The sequence below is a fragment of the Plodia interpunctella genome, chromosome 17 (assembly GCF_027563975.2).
Source record: "Plodia interpunctella isolate USDA-ARS_2022_Savannah chromosome 17, ilPloInte3.2, whole genome shotgun sequence".
Lineage (NCBI taxonomy): Eukaryota > Metazoa > Arthropoda > Insecta > Lepidoptera > Pyralidae > Plodia > Plodia interpunctella.
In genome coordinates this window covers 1,955,336-1,972,544 of record NC_071310.1, presented here as the reverse complement: position 1 = coordinate 1,972,544, position 17,209 = coordinate 1,955,336, and the positions used below count along the sequence as shown (strand labels likewise).

The window sequence follows — 17,209 nt, the reverse complement described above, 5'->3', positions numbered from 1 at the left end:
CAAATTTCATAACAATCGGTCCAGTAGATAATGCGTGAAGAGGTAGAATTTATAATAGTTGGGATTAGGCAAACAATCTTGCAGTTTATCTTATAGTTAGCAAATACCTCTTGTAGTCTATATGCACCATCAACCTAATTTATTTTCATATTTACTATGTTACTACAAACTTATTATGTTACAGAAGCATGCAGTTGTGGGAATTTTGGGATTGCCTCCTCGTGGCTATCACAATATAAAAAGATTTTTTCAAATTGGACCCACAGTTATTTTGTAATTTGCCTCACATACTTAATTATTTTTTTTTACTGTGAAGAAAAAGAGACCTCACAAACTCAATTTCGCCAACGTCTATATGTCCATAAGGTAGATCAGTACCTACCTTATGGATTTTAAGATCAGAACTGGCCTACACACAGTGGCTGCGCTATACCACATATGGACGTTGGCGAAATCGAGTTTGTGAGGTCTCTTTTTCTTCACAGTAAAAAAAATAATTAAGTATGTGAGACAAATTATAAAATAACTGTAGGTACTGACCTACCTTATGGATTTTCAGATCAGAACAATAAAATAAAACTCTTCGCCATCTTAAATTTATTATAAGAATGAGAATGCAAAAGAGGCCAATATCTTTCCTTAAAATACATAATCTTTCACCAAGAGATTGTGTGATTCCTGAGCAAGGTTAAAATGCAAAATCTACTAGAGGGATTGTTATGAAATTTGGTACATGAGTAGAATATAGGTTATAATGCATAGGACCCTTTTCCCGAAATTCACACAGGAGCAAATCCCCTGGACGCAGCTAGTATTATATAATTTAAAATTTGATGACATGAAAAAGTGCCATCCAAGATGTTCGAATTTCTGAACAAATGCTTAGATATTGTTTTCTTCCAGATAAAGCAGAAAGTAGTGGACATAGACAAACAATTCTTAGAAATCAATAAGAATCCCAAACCCAGCCAGCCGTCAAAACCTGTGAAACCGCCGCAGAAGAAAACAGAAAAAAATGTGTCTATAGAGGAAGTAGCAAGCACTGTGGATAAAATTGTTAAAATGGACTTATGATCAACCTAACTGTTGTGATACCTATTTTATTTTAATTATAACATTTAAGATTAATTATAACATTTAAGATATTAAATTAAGGCTTATAATATGTAGCTTATTTATTTTTAACAATAACATATAAATATGTTTATTCTCTCTTACAATAGTATTAATAGTCCTTTGCTGGATTATGGCATTACCAAATTACACATAGATTTATTTCTACACAAACCAGATCAGTACCAGATCCAATCAACCTGTTTCAAGAGTTTCAATAAAACAAGCAATGTTAATTTGTCTTTTATTGTTAAAATTTAACAAAATATAACATTATAGAACACTTACACTAAAACATTTAATTTTTAGTTTAACTTTCACATTGTTACGGTGGTAGTACATCGTCATATGAGGGAAGGAAAAGTGCTTTCTTGTTTGCGTAATTTCATTACGTGCAGAAAGACGATAGAAAAAACAAACAGATGTTTTTTGCTATTACACCATTCAAGTAAGGAAAAACTTGAAAAATGCTTAGCTTTTACCCCGATATTTAAACAAATTGTTGCATCAAAATCTCCATAACAACAAAACTGATGTTTGTATGAAGACACTTGCAACACGACACCTCAAAATATTTGTTATTGAGGTTTTGTGTTGCAAGTAGTAATGCGTCTTTTCTAACATACGTCCATTCACACTCAAAAGAGCAAAATGCAGTAACTTTAAAATTTTAGTTTATTCCTCGTCCGTGACGTCAGGTTCCGCTTGCTCGTCTTCGCTGACGTCAGCGGGCTCGGCGGCTGCTTCGGGGAGGACTTCGGGGCTGGCCGGTTCTTCTACGATGGGTTCGGGCTCATCTGCAGCTGGAGTTTCGCTGTAAGTGAGAGTTATCATGTCGTATCTTAAATTCTTGATGTTGAGTAGACTGACATGTTGTACTGACCCCACATAAAGTGAGATAAGTGTAGGCTGATGATGATGATTTAAATTCTTGTTGATCCATCATCAGCGGTAACCATAGAGATAAAATCAGAAATATTTATTTGCCAGAAGAAAGAGATGAGACCTAAACTAAAATATTTCCAATTCCACGTATAGTTTATGCCCAGTTAATTCATCTTTGTCACCAACCATTTTTAATGATCTCGCAAGTTTCATGCCAGCTAACCAATGAATGAACCAATGGAAAATTGATCGAATAAAATATAGTGCAAAGACTAATTACCGCAGCTTATGGAACCAATGCTTGAACTAGTTTTATTATTTATTCATATCAGAATTTGCTTAGCTGTAAACACGCCCTAATATGGCCTTTTGGCTGTACAAACTGAGATTAAATTGAAATAATTTATGTACCTCTCCTCAGCGTCAGCGAAAGCTTCATTATTTTCAGCAGATTCGCTCTTGGACAGCTCTTCGAGGCGGGCGGCGGCTAGTTCTGATTCTTGTCTTGCAATCTCTGCTAATTCAGCGGCCTGAAATTCAAACTTGTTATTTGACTTATTGACATTTTATATCAAATTTTAGCCCCTTTTGTTAATTTCTGTGCGACAAAAACTACTTTCTTATTAAGGATTTGTTAAATGTAATTCGAGTTTTTTACACCTCTATCCCTTTCAAGATCTAAAATCATCTATAAGAGATCCAAAATCTCTAATGTGTGTATACATTTTGATTTGAGATGACTTCTCATTTGACTTTAAATACCTGTCGTGCAAGTTCTGCCTCGCGCTCCTCCTGTGCTTGTTTCTCCAGCTCTTCCAAACGCGCGAGCTCCTCTTGTCTCCTCTGTTCCGCTTGCCTTTCCTCTTCTAGTCTGGCTTCTTCTGCTAACTTAGCCTCTTCCGCTAGTCTGGCCTCTTCTGCTAATCTAGCTTCCTCGGCCAATTTTGCTTCTTCGGCTAATCTCGCTTCTTCTGCTAATCTTGCTTCTTCAGCAAGTCTCGCTTCTTCAGCTTTCTTTTCCTCAGCTAATCTAGCTTCCTCCGCTAAGCGCGCCTCCTCAGCAAGACGAGCCTCTTCAGCCTTAATGGCTTCTTCCTCAGCTTTTCTTGCGTCTTCTTCGGCTTTACGCTTAGCTTCTTCAGCTTTGCGTGCTTCTTCCTCGGCCTTCCTCCTTTCTGCTGCCTCTCGGTCTGCCTGTAAAAGAATTATTTTTATGATAATTTTGAACTAAACCACAATGATTTACTTAAGGAATTTCTGATATAGCTAAACGTTAATAAGTACCTGGGATTTGCGTTCAGCTTCGCGCTTAGCTTCTTCCTTTAGTGCTCTGAAAATGTGTAATGTGTTTAATTGTAATATTATGAGTATAATTTTTAACATACAACTCAACGACATACACATTTCATTCTAAAATGACCAATTACTGACGTTGCATTATTTTTACACGTTGCAATACATAGGTATTGCATGTTGTGCAATGTGTATTACATATTGCAGTCGTGCAATATGACAATGCATATTTAATAGACTAAGGAAGTTAAATTAAAATTAAAAGAGCATCTATTACAGTAAAGTCTTACTTTTCTTCAGCAGCGCGAGCTTCCTCTTGTCTCTTCTTTTTAATTTCCGCCAAGTCTACAGACGGAGTCAGGACTGGTTCAACAGTCGTGGCGCGGAACCTCGCTTCCCTCTCTGCCTTCGCAGCCTTCAGCTCCAAGGCAGGGTCTTCCATGATCTGGGGAGCCTGGAATTTGCGGCTCGGCCTCCACGGTAGCAGTTTCACTGCACCGAGGCCAATATTGTAGGATTCCAAACGTATTGACCATTGGAGAAATGAATAGCTGATTCTAAATGTTCTTCGGTTTGTTTTGTATTACATCAACATCATAACGACTTTGATGGTCAGCATTTGGAATTGAAGATTACAAATAGTAACGGTAACATTTGTAAGTCAATCTGCAAGTCTTGTGACAATAAATATCTATTACAATGAATACGCTAATACAAAATTCGATTTTTTGAAGATACAATAGAAACAACCAATCATTTCCCAATTCCCAATTTAAAAGAGCAAGCGCCGTAGCAGTCCATTCGAGATGCTCTGTCATCCAAGCTGTTAGACCCCAGCTGAAGCTCGATGGCCAAGCCGAATGATACATTGCTATGGTTTGGAAGAATCTCTGTGCTGCTTGCTACATGCTGTGATGCTCAATGGATGTTTTAGAACCCTCCCTTTTGGAATGCCTTAGATATTAGGCTGTGAAAGGAATCAATTTGATTGTGTGGATGGTGTTGTCTACACAGTCAGTAGACTACTGTGTTCATGTGATACTATATTACATTGGTGTTTGCATTGTCAGCAGCTCATCCTATATACTTTTTGAGTTGAATTCGTATTATTTTCTACTCTGTTATATCTAGTTCTATTGCTTCTATTTAACTTATGTCAGATTCTGAAGAGATTGTATCGAATGGACTTTGCTTATTTCAATTGTGTTTTAAGTGTATGTACATACTTATCTTTAATTCGTTATAGGATTCACAATCAATATCTTAGTATAGAAAGCGAAGCATTATATAAAGCATGTGGAATCAAGGCGTGACATAGGGCAACTATCATGCAAATTAAAACAACTACAGTTCTGGTAAAAATCCTTTAATAATGTTAAGTAAAATCAGTTCTGTTAAGTGAAAACGAGACGTCTCGGTCACCGAAAAATCTGGCGCAGTATGCCGCGCTATCACAACGATGACTAGAATAGAAATATATCAAAAAATTATGTCGTTCGAAAATCGTCGTAGAAAAATAAATTTAATCTTGAATAAGAATAAAAAAAATAGATGATCTGGGTTAGTTGGAGCGTTATACCGAGATCAGAGAGCGCGAAGGGCGAACGTGGCGCGGGCGCAGGCTAGCCGGGCGTCGAGTCTGACTTTACAATGTTTGATTTTGGCTGCGGAATGGCGATATCGGAATCATCACGCCATTGCTCAGTCATAATCTGCGAATAGAAACCCAGGACGGGACGCCGCGTACGCCCGCGCCGCGCCGCGCGGTTGTGAGCTACGCGCACTGCGCCGCCGTCGGCTGTTCCGGCGCGCCGCCCGCTGCAAGAGACACCACACACAGTGTTAGACACGGACTTTATTCTCCATTTTAAATCTGATTTTAACCCGTAGGCGCAAAGCTTCCTTTTAGAATCGTTTAAAATTTCTTTTTAAATCGAAGCGAAGGGTCGAAGCGAGCGGGAGCGTTTGCGACGTTACGAGGTACCTGTGGCCTTCTCGACGGCCAGACCGGCGGCCGCGAGCCTGTTCTTGGCATAGAACGATAGGAGGTTCACGTCGTCTCTGATGCTGAGCTCCTTGTAGAGGGGTCTTCGGCTGGAGAAGGCCTTGTTACCGGAGTAGTGCACGCACGCGAGGTGTCCGCGTCCTGGAGAGAGCACCTTATGTTACCATGGGGTCACACTTAGGGCTGCCATGTGACTGGACAAAATCATTCAAAATGTTCGAAAATAATTTGTTTTGCATGTATTAATTTATTTAGATGGTTTAGATAACCAGCCTTAAGACACGGCAGCCCTAATAAAACGGAAATCAAATGTTAGTCGGAATATGGTTGAAATTCGCTGGGGATTGGAACTCAAAATGTCAATATTAGATTACAAGAAGGAGTACTCAAAAAAAAGTGTAATTGTTTATTTGTCCGCAAACATGTAATTTTATTTTAGAGAAAGAAAACTAATTTTATGTCACCGAAGAATATAATAATATAAGATATTTTCCCGATATCTAAAATCCAAGTTTTTGCACGTTTAGACATAACATTTTATGTGTACCTGTTTATGAGTTCGTGACTTGTTTATGAGTTACATTTGGCTTACCGGTGAACCTCTTAGCGGGTTCATTGTAGAATGAAATGTTGTGGATATTGCCGGCAACACTGCGCAGAGGCACCAGAAGCCTGGCGATGTAAGCGTCGTTGCTGAACCTGTATGGCACTGGCTCGCCATATCCGTACCTTGAAGCACATGAAATCAAATTAATCAACATAATAGTTACTCTTGAGGTCTGTGACCTAAGATAGATAGTACCTTCTACTCCCGTACCCAAAGTCAATTGAATCCAGAAATAAAAGTGGTTAGAAATGATATAATTCCTTTAAGCTTGGACTGGAATTACCTCTAGAAGGATCTACTTTTAGATCTGTTGTGACTCGTGAGTGTATTGGGCATAAGTCATACATATTAATGGACAACCACGAGAAGCTGTACACGATAACAGATTCCGTAAATAAATGACAAGAATCCGACATATAATGCCGTAAAATGTTTTATTACAGCGGTAGGTACGCAAACATCAGCTGGCATTTAACCAGTCTATAATTAGACCTGATTGGCCTGACTCGGAACGTCACGAAACACGGCGAGTGCAAAATTTGGCTGTGGAAGCAACACCCACGTGGAATTGTTCTTCCAAGAACCCCAAAATTCCATAACTTTCAACGAACTGACGGGCTCTGTCATCAGACCGGTCATTTCTTTCATGGAACGTACTGTTGGCTTCGCCAAATGATGCCAGCAATTGCTCTTCTTCAATGTCAGTGCCAGGGTTTGATAGGCGCATCAATGGATGAGTTATTTCTGTACTGTTACATCAGTCAGAGAAAAACTTGACCTAGCACAGGTGCGATGACAACGTATTGGCTTGATGCGTCAACCTTCATTCATTAGCTTTTCCTACTGGTTATAATTAACTCGCGAGTGATCATGATAATGAGATATGATCTGTTGTGAGAGTAGGATCAGCTTTCGAGTTTCAATAATAAACACATTATTGAAGAACTAGTCAGACAGAGCACAATTATTTAGATGAAATAATAATATTATTTCATCTAAATAATTGTACTCATGTTATGAGTAGTTTTCGCCATTGTTTGACAATAATTTGTTGTAATCATTAGTACTGTTGGGTTGGTAAGTTATGACCTACCAACCCAACCAAATATGAACAAAGCACTCGCGTAGATCAGATATAATGTATCTGCGCGGGTGCTTTGTTGATTTATTGCTATGATGTTTCTAAGCGTGACGAAAATCTTGAGTTCGAAAGTACAATAGTAGTTTTAAAGGACAAGGTCAAAGTGGTTCACATAGAGCTGAAGACATCAATGAGAAAATGAAGCTGGCAGGTTGCTTGGAACACTTGTTCAAATGCAAAGAAGATTAAGATGGTCTAAAAAGACTAAGTGAAACCAATCGTTTTTGTCAAGAGACCTTTACACCCTGTAAAGGCTAATATAGCTGACTTACGAGTAGACAGTGTCAGCAGGTAGTACGGAGGCGGCGCGAGGGACCACGGAGCGGGCGCGCTGTAGCAATGATGCGGTGTCGGCGCGGATGCGGCGGCTCTCGTCTTCGAAAGCCTGGAATTTATTGAGTAGTCTTGTAATAGTTTACGTTCATTGACAAAATCAGTGCATCTTAAAGTCGAAGCGTTTATTCAGAAGTTACGCCATCGCTACGTATTCGTCAATCTGCATTTGAGTAAATGATAAATGCAGTTGGATAATGGTGGTGGGTAAAATTAATGAAATAATTTAAGAAGATAATCCTATAAGCCATTTTGGCCAGGAATTGTAGGATGATAAATTCTACTATTCCTATTAATATTATAAATGCGAAAGTTTATGAAGATGTATGTTTATATTTGTTATTCTTTCACGCAAAATCAACTGGACCGATTGTTATGAAATTTGGTACACGAGTAGAATATAATCTGGAATAACACCTAGGGTAATTTTTATCCCGAAATTCCCACGGGAGCGAAGCTCCGGTACGCAGCTAGTACCAAATAAACTTAAATATAGATTTGCTTATATTTTACGCAGGAAAACTTTCACGTATGCATATCATTAAATAAGACTTTTCCATACATATTATTTCTGACATCCTGTAGTGTGATTAACCGCTGGAAATCGAAAATACTTTCACACGATTCGACCCTTTTTTTTACGATGCTATAATTTTCTTTACACTTACTTTGGTAGACTCTGATCTGAAGAAGTCGTCGACAGCCGACACAGCTAGTGTGGACCTGGTTCTGTGGTTGATGCGGTCCAGTTCTCTGAGGATTACGGACGGACGGACACGCACGCGCACGATATGGTGTGGCGGCTCGGGATACGTGACGAGTCGGGTGACGCTGCGAGTCGTGGGCCGGTATATTAACTCAGCCTGTAATTTTATTGGAGGAAGTTTTTATGACTAGTGATATAGTGCAGCAGTGACTGCGGGCGTCACTTTAATGTTGCATTAGATAAATATCTGGAGCGAAATATGCAAGTTTATGACATAAGTCAATACACATTAGGCTCTCAACTTCAAAGTAAAATCTCAGGTCGACAAGGATAAAAGCATGGCAAAATTTAACTACTTCGGTACTAAGTAGATATACTTTTTTGGACAAAAAAAAAATTTTATTGATTTGCGACAACCTAGCGTCTTGTTTCAGCTCTGTGCATCATCAAATGGTCTAATGTTTAATTAAAAAAAAAAAAATATAATGAAAAGCAATTGACGAGCAATAAAATTGCTAAAAGCTTGATATTTCTAGCAAAGCTTTGAAAGAAAACGATTTTATAAAAATATACTTTGGCTGACTTAAAAAATAATATTAGGAAAATAAAAAAAAAAAGCATTATTGGAAGCAGCGAAGAGTTTTGAGAAGAAGCATGCGTGAAATGAAAATGTAGAAAAGGAAAGTGTCAACAACTCTTTAAATAAGGAGGTACTTACTTTAAAAGCCTGTCAAAATAACACAGTGACTTTCATTTATTTAGACAACTTTGTCTCTTTGACAAGGATTTAGTGGGATATAGCCCTAAACTACTTATACGTTTGGAAATTTTCTTCATCGAAGAAGGCGGATATTTTATTCTTCAATCATTATTATCTATTATAAATTATTATTTCCCACTCGTCAGTGATTGGCGAATCACGGCCCTATTTTTGGCGCACCTTATTGCGCGTATCAATGGTAGCATGAATCATCTGGAGTGGAGTATAATTAGACTCGGGAATATAATACTCTACGAGAGACGGTCTCGCTTGTGCAGCTGGATTGAGAATATTAACGTTATGTTTCTGTAATATCATCATTATCAGTCATTTCAAAGCACTGCTAGCTGGGGCACAAGATCAGTGCCCCAGCTAGCAGTGCTATTCTATTCTATATATTTATAGAAGTTTTAATTGAAAGGTTCTTGATGATATGTTCTCGTATCTTTGTGTAATCTCTCTCTTCTATTTGTCTGGTGTAAAAATATGGTTCGTCATGTGTATTTATCTAAATACTTAATTAGAAGAAAGTACCTTTACTTATGGCTTCTATGTTTAGCGTTAATTATACCCTCGACATCGATATACTATTATGGCTTATATTGTGTATTAGTCTAATACGTGATGTTAATAGATGTCACATCCCTATGTTAGAAGTCACATCCCTATGTGATATAGACTAATTATTATTAGAAGATGGCGTCGGCAGAACAATTCAATTAATAATTAAATGTGTACTAGAATACCAAAGCAAATAAAGACAACTGTACCAAATCGTACTAAAAGTATATTTATTACAATGGGAACAAAGGAGGGGCCCGCGGCAACACAACCAACCAGTGTATGGCCTATGTATGTGCTTACATCTCACGTTTTCGTAAATAAATAAATCTATTCATTGAATTTGTACTTCATAATAATTTTGATGTTTGGCTCGTCAAGGTCAATGCATATATAACAAATAATTGCATAATAATTACGAGATTCGTAAAAGCTGTTTACAATTTATAATACGTATTTTTTCTTTTTATTGATCTATGTATGTTCACACGTATGTACATTCTTATTTATACTAAGATGCTGAGGGTATTTTAGTATTACAGTTCTCCAAATTTTAAAATTATTTCCATATTGTAGTTATGTCATGTAACTAGAAATTCCTTTTGGTTGAATTTGTGTTAAATTCTAAACTTTTTTTAGGAATAATAGTGAAATACTCAACAGATACATGTCGACTATTTCATTCACCATACTTATCATAAGACTTGTAAAAAGCGTTCACTGATGTAATCCTGAAAATAGATTTACTCCGTAAATTGGTGAATGAAATTCTGGCAAACATAGGTATATCGAATTTCAACTTTCCTCTGCCAATCCTGCCAAAATATCTACTTTACAATCCAAAGCGTCCTTGCTTCCAGCCGTTGTCCTCAGAACATTAAGATAACAAGCAATGGAAGTCAGTAACTGGCTAGGCGTAACCGATTTTGAGAGACCTTTGAACTGGTGCCAAATTTTAAAATCCCCTTGATTCGCTTCCAGTCATTGTTTTTTTTTAATCTCATCCGGTCCAATGTTATGGATAAACTTTTTTCAAGGCTAAAAGAGTTTGTTTTGATACTGGAAAATCTTTGATGTTTGGCTGTGACGTCTTTAGCACAGAAAATAAATTAATATGCCTTTTGGTATACCAACTTATGTAGATATCATCATCGAACAATTTTAATGGACTTTTTCAAATTGACTTCATCTAAATTAATTCTGCGGAGGTCAAGTTGTTGCGTAACAATCAATTTCTAGCTTTATTCCTTCCCAAATAATTTATTGTCATCGTATATCGCCCGGGTATATGTTTTCAATATCTAATTCGTGAAATGAATCAGTGAAATTTCTAACAGAAATATATCTGTTTATACTTACCATGTCTGTTTTCACTTGAATTTGTCTCACGTGCAGGCAACGTGAATCTGTATTGTACATTTTGAGCTAACGATTATACGATTTGATCCTAATATTTTTATTTATTACATGTTGGAATTTGCAGTATAGTTAGCCAAGTCTGAATATGAATCAAGTGTATTTCTGCTTATCGTACCTTTTTCTTCTATTGTAGATTTTATATGTTAATGTTTCTTATACTTAGACAAGTAGATATAAAATAGTCACGTGTCAAGTAAATTTAATGTCTACTACGCTACGCTGTTTATATTTCCAACCTATTTTAATGTTATTGTAATGTCCAATTTTATAATGTTTCTTTGGATGCTTGCCATTGTGCCTTTCCCCAATCATAGTTATCATGTACTTGTTTCACCTATAAATTGGGTTATTACTATTTGTTTTACAATTACTACATTATTATTATATTTCATGTCATTGTCATCGTCATGTTGTTTCTGATTCTAAATCAAATAAATTACTACATTCTGTTGTTTCTTACATTATATTATCAAAATCGATGGAAACAATTATCATTATATCGAACAAGTATTGAACATAAAGGTATTGTTGTAACAATATAATTTACTATAGTGATCATAAACCAGTTTCTTACTTCAAATACTTGTTATTATTCTCATCTACATAAATATTCTAGCTGATGGCGTTCCTTGGGTTTGGAAACACGCCAAATTGATTTGCAGAATGTACAATATGCTTTAAGAAAATAGTAATTACACTTGTCAAAGTGATACAGTACAAATGTCTATTTGTTTTGTTATATAATTTTGTACAACAAAAGATTTCACTCGTATAAGGTATCTGTGTGTGTAATCTGTGAAGATTATGACAATCAAAAACTAAATAGAAAGATAAAAGGAGTTCCGCATGGATCTACACTGAGACCCAGTGTAGATCCTTGCGGAACTCCTTTTATCTCAGATAAGTTTATAACGTAAGGATGAAAGACGAAAATTATTTCCGAATTTTGATGTTTTATAACAATAAAAACATTAGCTTCATAATTAACACGAGAGCCGGTTGCGTAAAATATCTCGAGAATTACCGGATATGCGCAATTTCATGTGTCCGTGCTGTGGAGAAATGGTATTTTTAGTGGACAACATGTTTACTACAACGTCAATCATAAACTCTGGAGTTCTGTTGAACTAATATTATTTATGTAAATCCGCAGCTCTCGGTCGACCATAGCTTTTTGTTATTTCAGTCGATGATATTCGTGTTTTGACAGCTTCTCGGTGAAATTAATATAGCATTTAGCGTACCGAAATATATTCTAAATAGATAATTTGATGTGTAGGTATCTACTGCATTTTACTGTAAGTCATTTTATCCATGTTGTAAGTAAAAGTACTTACCTAGACATGAAGGAAATTTTGACAGAAATATACATTTTATTTCTTTAAACTTTAATGTCTTTGTCCAAATATATTTTACTTTGGAAAATAGCATGACAAAATGTTGAACGACGGTCATTTGCCTTCTCAAATTTTGCGTTCTTTATCGTTGACAAGACTCCAAAGTTGTGTAGACTAGTTGTGGATTTCTCTCTCAATTAAATTAGAACTAGACAGACGACGTGGAGCTTTCAAGAGCGTCAACCCGTCCGAACAGAAGAACTTGGCACGCTGTGGTCAAAGTGAAAAACAAAGCAGTGATATTTGCTTTTACGACCGATGTGAACAATTAAATAGGTCGCGTCTAAATCTAATTTAGATTTTGTAATGTTCTCAGTATATTAAAGTTATTTATTCTAATAAATTTGATATTTAAAACTACTTATAAATCCTGATGGGTGCAACTCCTAAGTTAAAACATTTAATTTTCGATGGTACACGGGTACACGTATACTTATATTCATAAAAGACCTAGGTGAGGGCCCTGTGGAATACCTTCAAAGTGTTATCGCACTGTGATAAAATTCTTTTAAAATCTAGAGTTTTGTAACATTTGTCATTTATATTTTTGGTTGGTACGGTATCGTCTAAAAGTAAGTAGATTAGGTAGATTTAGGTACTTTTACATACATAATCTCAGTTTTCATGAGTATAAATTTCCATAGTTACATGCGAGTTCAAATGTCGAGTGGAGTGTTGGCTTCTGACTGGATTGCCATTTAGAACTGGCAAGGATGTATCGCCCAATCAGTCAGTGGAGAATTCCTCTCGGTAATTTATTTTAAGTCCTAACAAGCATCTGTCTGGTGATCTAGCATAATGCATATTTTATATAGAATTCTTATTGACTATAGAAGTGAAAGTATTAATGTATTTATTATAAAAATTTAAAACAATCCTTTCACTCATGTTGTTCATGTAAACCAATCTATTTTTTAAACCCTGACGATAGAAGGAAAGTTTAACGTGTCTATGCATCTGTTTGTCTGTCCGTGGCATTGAAGCAACCGAACAGCTGAACCGATTTTGATCTAGTTTTTTTATTTGAAAGAGAACTCAATTAAGAGTTTTTTTAGCTAAGTTTGGAAAATGTGTGTTCGACCTCTTGGAAACCATCAGCTCTTCTCTAGTAGATAAGAGGATGCCATCAACTTCGGAATAGGGAGTTTCTTAAATTATTAATTTAATATTAAGATTCTTGATAGTAGAAAAATGTAAGTTCAAAGGATCAGAGGCTACTATGTGATGAGATTCATATCTATAACTTCTTATTATTGTGATATATTATTTCTAAACGCCTAATCTGAACTTGTAATCGTCAAATATTTTACCAAATTACAACAGCATATCCCAACAAAATCAAAAAGTATCTTTGAATAAGAACTTGAAAATCATGGTGCTCAGGGCTCTTTACTAGGCCCTCTGCAATTGATTTAAAAAAAAAAAACATCAATGATGTTATGCATATAATAAACATTGAATTTGGAATACCGCAGTAAAGAGTCTTTATTAATCTAAGAAAATAAAGATTTATATATATATATATATGGATACTTACTTATGAATGTCTTGTGGATAAACTCACGTGAAATGAAGTGCAAGTAAATGCAGCTGTGCAATACTGTGCTTTGAAGCCATGGAGTATATACATGTAATATTTACATGGTTTTCCATACAACTCACCTGTGACAGCTTAGGAATGTATGTGATGTACGGAACGTGGTAGTATGGTAGTAATGACGACAAGTAGTACGTCGACGTCAGCGGCTGAGGCGGCAATCAAAAAGTGTTTGTTAAACCTCCTTTTTGTTTCTACATCTTCGTCTATTCATTTTCTTAATATTCAAAATTATTAATCTGGAGTCTAGATATTTGTAAGTCTACATTTAAGTATACTAGAGATAGACAGATAGACTAATATCATCTATTTAGTGAATATTTTCGGGGTACCTAAGTATCTAAGTAGGCAGCCCTATAATACTTAGTAATATAACCATTATTATTTAATAGGTTCAATAGCAGCAAATTAATTTCTACGAGTCATTCATTCTAATTTTGGTTTTGAACAATTCCTTCTTTGTTATACTCATGTGTTTTGTAAATTCATTGACTTAGAATTTACAATTTGTGTTTAAAAAAGGTCATCATTATAACAATATTTTATTTAAGTAGGTGCTTATGCAAAGCTTTAAAGACACAAAGGGAACATTTAAAAAAAAACCTGTCTGATTTTATCAGTATTTACAATAACCAGAAAAATTGTCAATCAAAAATCATCATCATTTGAAATATGTATAAGTAGGTACTGTGTATGATTATGTGTCTGTTTTTTTATTATTGAATGTTTTGCTTCTTGATATTAATCTTATGTAAAACCTAATCGTCTTGAATACGCTAGTTTTAAGCAATAATAAACATCCTCGAAATTATTTGTCGATGAAGTCACGGTCGTAGGTACTTCGTAAACACATGGCTATATTTAAACTGTATTTATTTTCATTGGCGGCTTTGTAGCCACGGAAAATTTATAATTCCCCGCTATAGAGTATTTAAAACTTTAGACAAGTAGTAAGTCTAGAGAATAGTATAACAGGTAACAAGAAAATACACAAAAACATTTAAGGCCAAAACAAAGTGTTAGTAAACAAGACCGAGTCTACTTTCGGTCTGTGTACCTGTTTGTAGGCAGATGAAGTAAAGAACAAGGACAGAAATATTAGAAAACGCAAGCTTTATTAAAAATTCAGTCTAAATCACATTTAAAATAAATAAATAATTAAGTAAATAACATCAAAAAGCTCTAGATTACTAGACTAGATTCATTTCTACTTATTGTAAAGTAGAGCGATCTCACATTGCGTTACAGCGAATACTGATTAGGTTATGAGAGGAGGCGTCAAGGAGTTAGGGGCGAGTGGGACTGGGATTTAAGGTACGTGGGACGAGGGCAAGGCTGGTCGGGAGCCGGGCTACACGCGGTAGTGGTAGTGGCGGTAAGTGGTGCCGTAGGGCAGGCGGCCGCTCGCCGTCGACGAGTAGGAGTACCCGCCCGGGCCGCCCAGGCTGGACGAGCGCTCGCTGCTGTACGAGTATCCGCCCGGCCCGGTCCCGCTGCGCCGCTCCACCGTGTTGCTGTACGACGACCGCTGCGGCACGCCGCTGCCGGAGTTGCGCTCCGACGTGCTCGAGTAAGAATAGGAGTACTGCTCCTCCGCGCGGCGCGGCAGCGGCTCGCGGTCCACCACCACGTAGTGTCGCGGCGTCTGCAACAACCGCGCCCTTAGCACCACCGCCGACCTCCACCCCGCCCACCCTCGCACCACCCCGACCGACTAGCTAACTAGCGAAAGCGACACACGACAAACGACCTCGCCGATCAATATGATGCGTAGTTGCTGTAAAAGACATGCCGGTGCGCAGCGTGCAGCGGACGGCCGTGCGCCTGTGCGAGCACGAGGTCCATGTGGTCGCGCGGCGTGCCCAGCGGGTCGGCGGCGTACGAGCGCTCGCGCTGTCCGATGGCGGCCAGCACTCGCTCACGCGTCCTCTCGCGCGGAGACACGTAGGGCGCGAGCGGCGCCAGCTTGGCCTCAGGCATGGGCGCGATGTTCTGACGCACCACGGGCTCCAGCACGGACACTCGCGCGCCGGGCCGGGCGCGCCGCCCGTACGCCGTCACCGGGTCCGGCACGAGGCTCGGCCGCGGCACGAACGGCACCTTCTCCCAGTCACCTACCGACGGCCGCTGCAAGCGGAGAAGTCGCCGTTAATCGGGCGAGCGCGACTCCAGCCGCGGCTATATTTGGCGCGCACGGTAGCTCCGCTTTCGAACTCCGAATCAATGCGATATGACCCACTTGCGGAATGCTACCACTACGGTCACCTATCGGCTGAACGGTTGACCGGACACTTATGAAAGCAATGATGTTTACAAGCAGAGCTTACGGTGAATTTGTTATCATTTCACTAGAGATCCCGATTTGTGCGTTCACCATTGGTCGAGCACTGTCAAGGTCACTGGAGAATATAGAACAATCAAAGGACGCAAGTGATCGAGATGGTGCGAGCGAGGGACGCCCGGCTCCCGGGGAGAGTGGAGCGAGGTGCGGTGCACGTCAGGTGTTAGACAGAGGAGCACTTACCGTGACTGAGCTGTATGTAGAGGTGGGCCTGTAGGGGCGGCGGGTCGTGTAAAAGTCACTCTCGTACACCATGGTTGCGGCTTGTGTTCGTTCGGCTGTAACTCGCGACGTTCAGTCCTCGACTGAGGCAAGGAACGCGCGGCGCACACGCTGCGACGACGCCACCGTCCTTATTTTTAGATCACTGTCATTGCAATTTTCACGTCACTCCCGAATCCCACGGCGGCGGCGCGTTTACTCAGATTTTATAAAATACCGCGGCCTACGGTGATGTCACAAGTGGGTGAAGGATAATTCATGCCGAGGAATGCAAGGGAACAAGGGTTTTATTAAAATAACCAGCGGAGAATATAGGAACGGTTCTGACTCATCTGGATCAACCCTCGAAAGTTCTTTTATTAACTCGTGTGGGTGAAACACGTAGAAGGTCGAAAGCGGTTGTTTGTTTACGTTGTAAAAGGTCATTATTTGAGTCATTCGTCTATTTTATGAACGCGTTCATAATGTAATGACATTGTATATGCAGCGGCGACAGAAACAGTAGCTTTGATCGTCACGAAAAGTATAGACGGATTGTAAAAAAAATACAGTTTGGGAAAACCACGGGAAAACAGACCAAAAGTTCATAATACAAAACCGTGAAGTTCGCTCCGGCCTTTGTTTTTTCCTTTTACCGCCATTGTACTGAATAATTATATAGTATGTTTATTAATTAGACATATTCCGTGTTGGTAGGAACCTGGTGGATAGGAACTACTTACGTGGGAACTACCTGAATCGAAATCCATAGAGTACCTACTTATATGTACAATCGCATGGTAAAAACTGGTTTCCACAAAAATGTTGCCCCTTGTGGTTGGTAAAAAAA

The 17,209-nt window shown here is 38.2% G+C and overlaps 1 protein-coding gene across 3 annotated transcripts; it reads right to left on the bottom strand.

The window, feature by feature from the left end:
• Nucleotides 1-1,343: 1,343 nt before the first annotated feature.
• On the bottom strand, nucleotides 1,344-16,571 carry LOC128676890 (uncharacterized protein). Of its 3 annotated transcripts, XM_053757322.2 has the most exons (11): nucleotides 16,342-16,565; nucleotides 13,883-13,966; nucleotides 8,046-8,240; nucleotides 7,317-7,429; nucleotides 5,889-6,025; nucleotides 5,276-5,437; nucleotides 3,582-3,783; nucleotides 3,283-3,328; nucleotides 2,761-3,192; nucleotides 2,410-2,528; nucleotides 1,344-1,927 (listed from the first exon to the last, which is right to left on the bottom strand). In XM_053757322.2, the coding sequence occupies exons 1-11, from the start codon at nucleotides 16,411-16,413 to the stop codon at nucleotides 1,789-1,791; spliced, it is 1,701 nt and encodes a 566-aa protein (XP_053613297.1). In that variant the 5' UTR covers nucleotides 16,414-16,565; the 3' UTR covers nucleotides 1,344-1,788. The 3 variants fall into 3 exon arrangements, with proteins under 3 accessions (XP_053613297.1, XP_053613299.1, XP_053613298.1); XM_053757324.2 differs by lacking the exon at nucleotides 5,276-5,437 and having other exon boundaries at nucleotides 16,342-16,571; XM_053757323.2 differs by lacking the exon at nucleotides 13,883-13,966 and having other exon boundaries at nucleotides 16,342-16,559.
• Nucleotides 16,572-17,209: the final 638 nt, after the last annotated feature.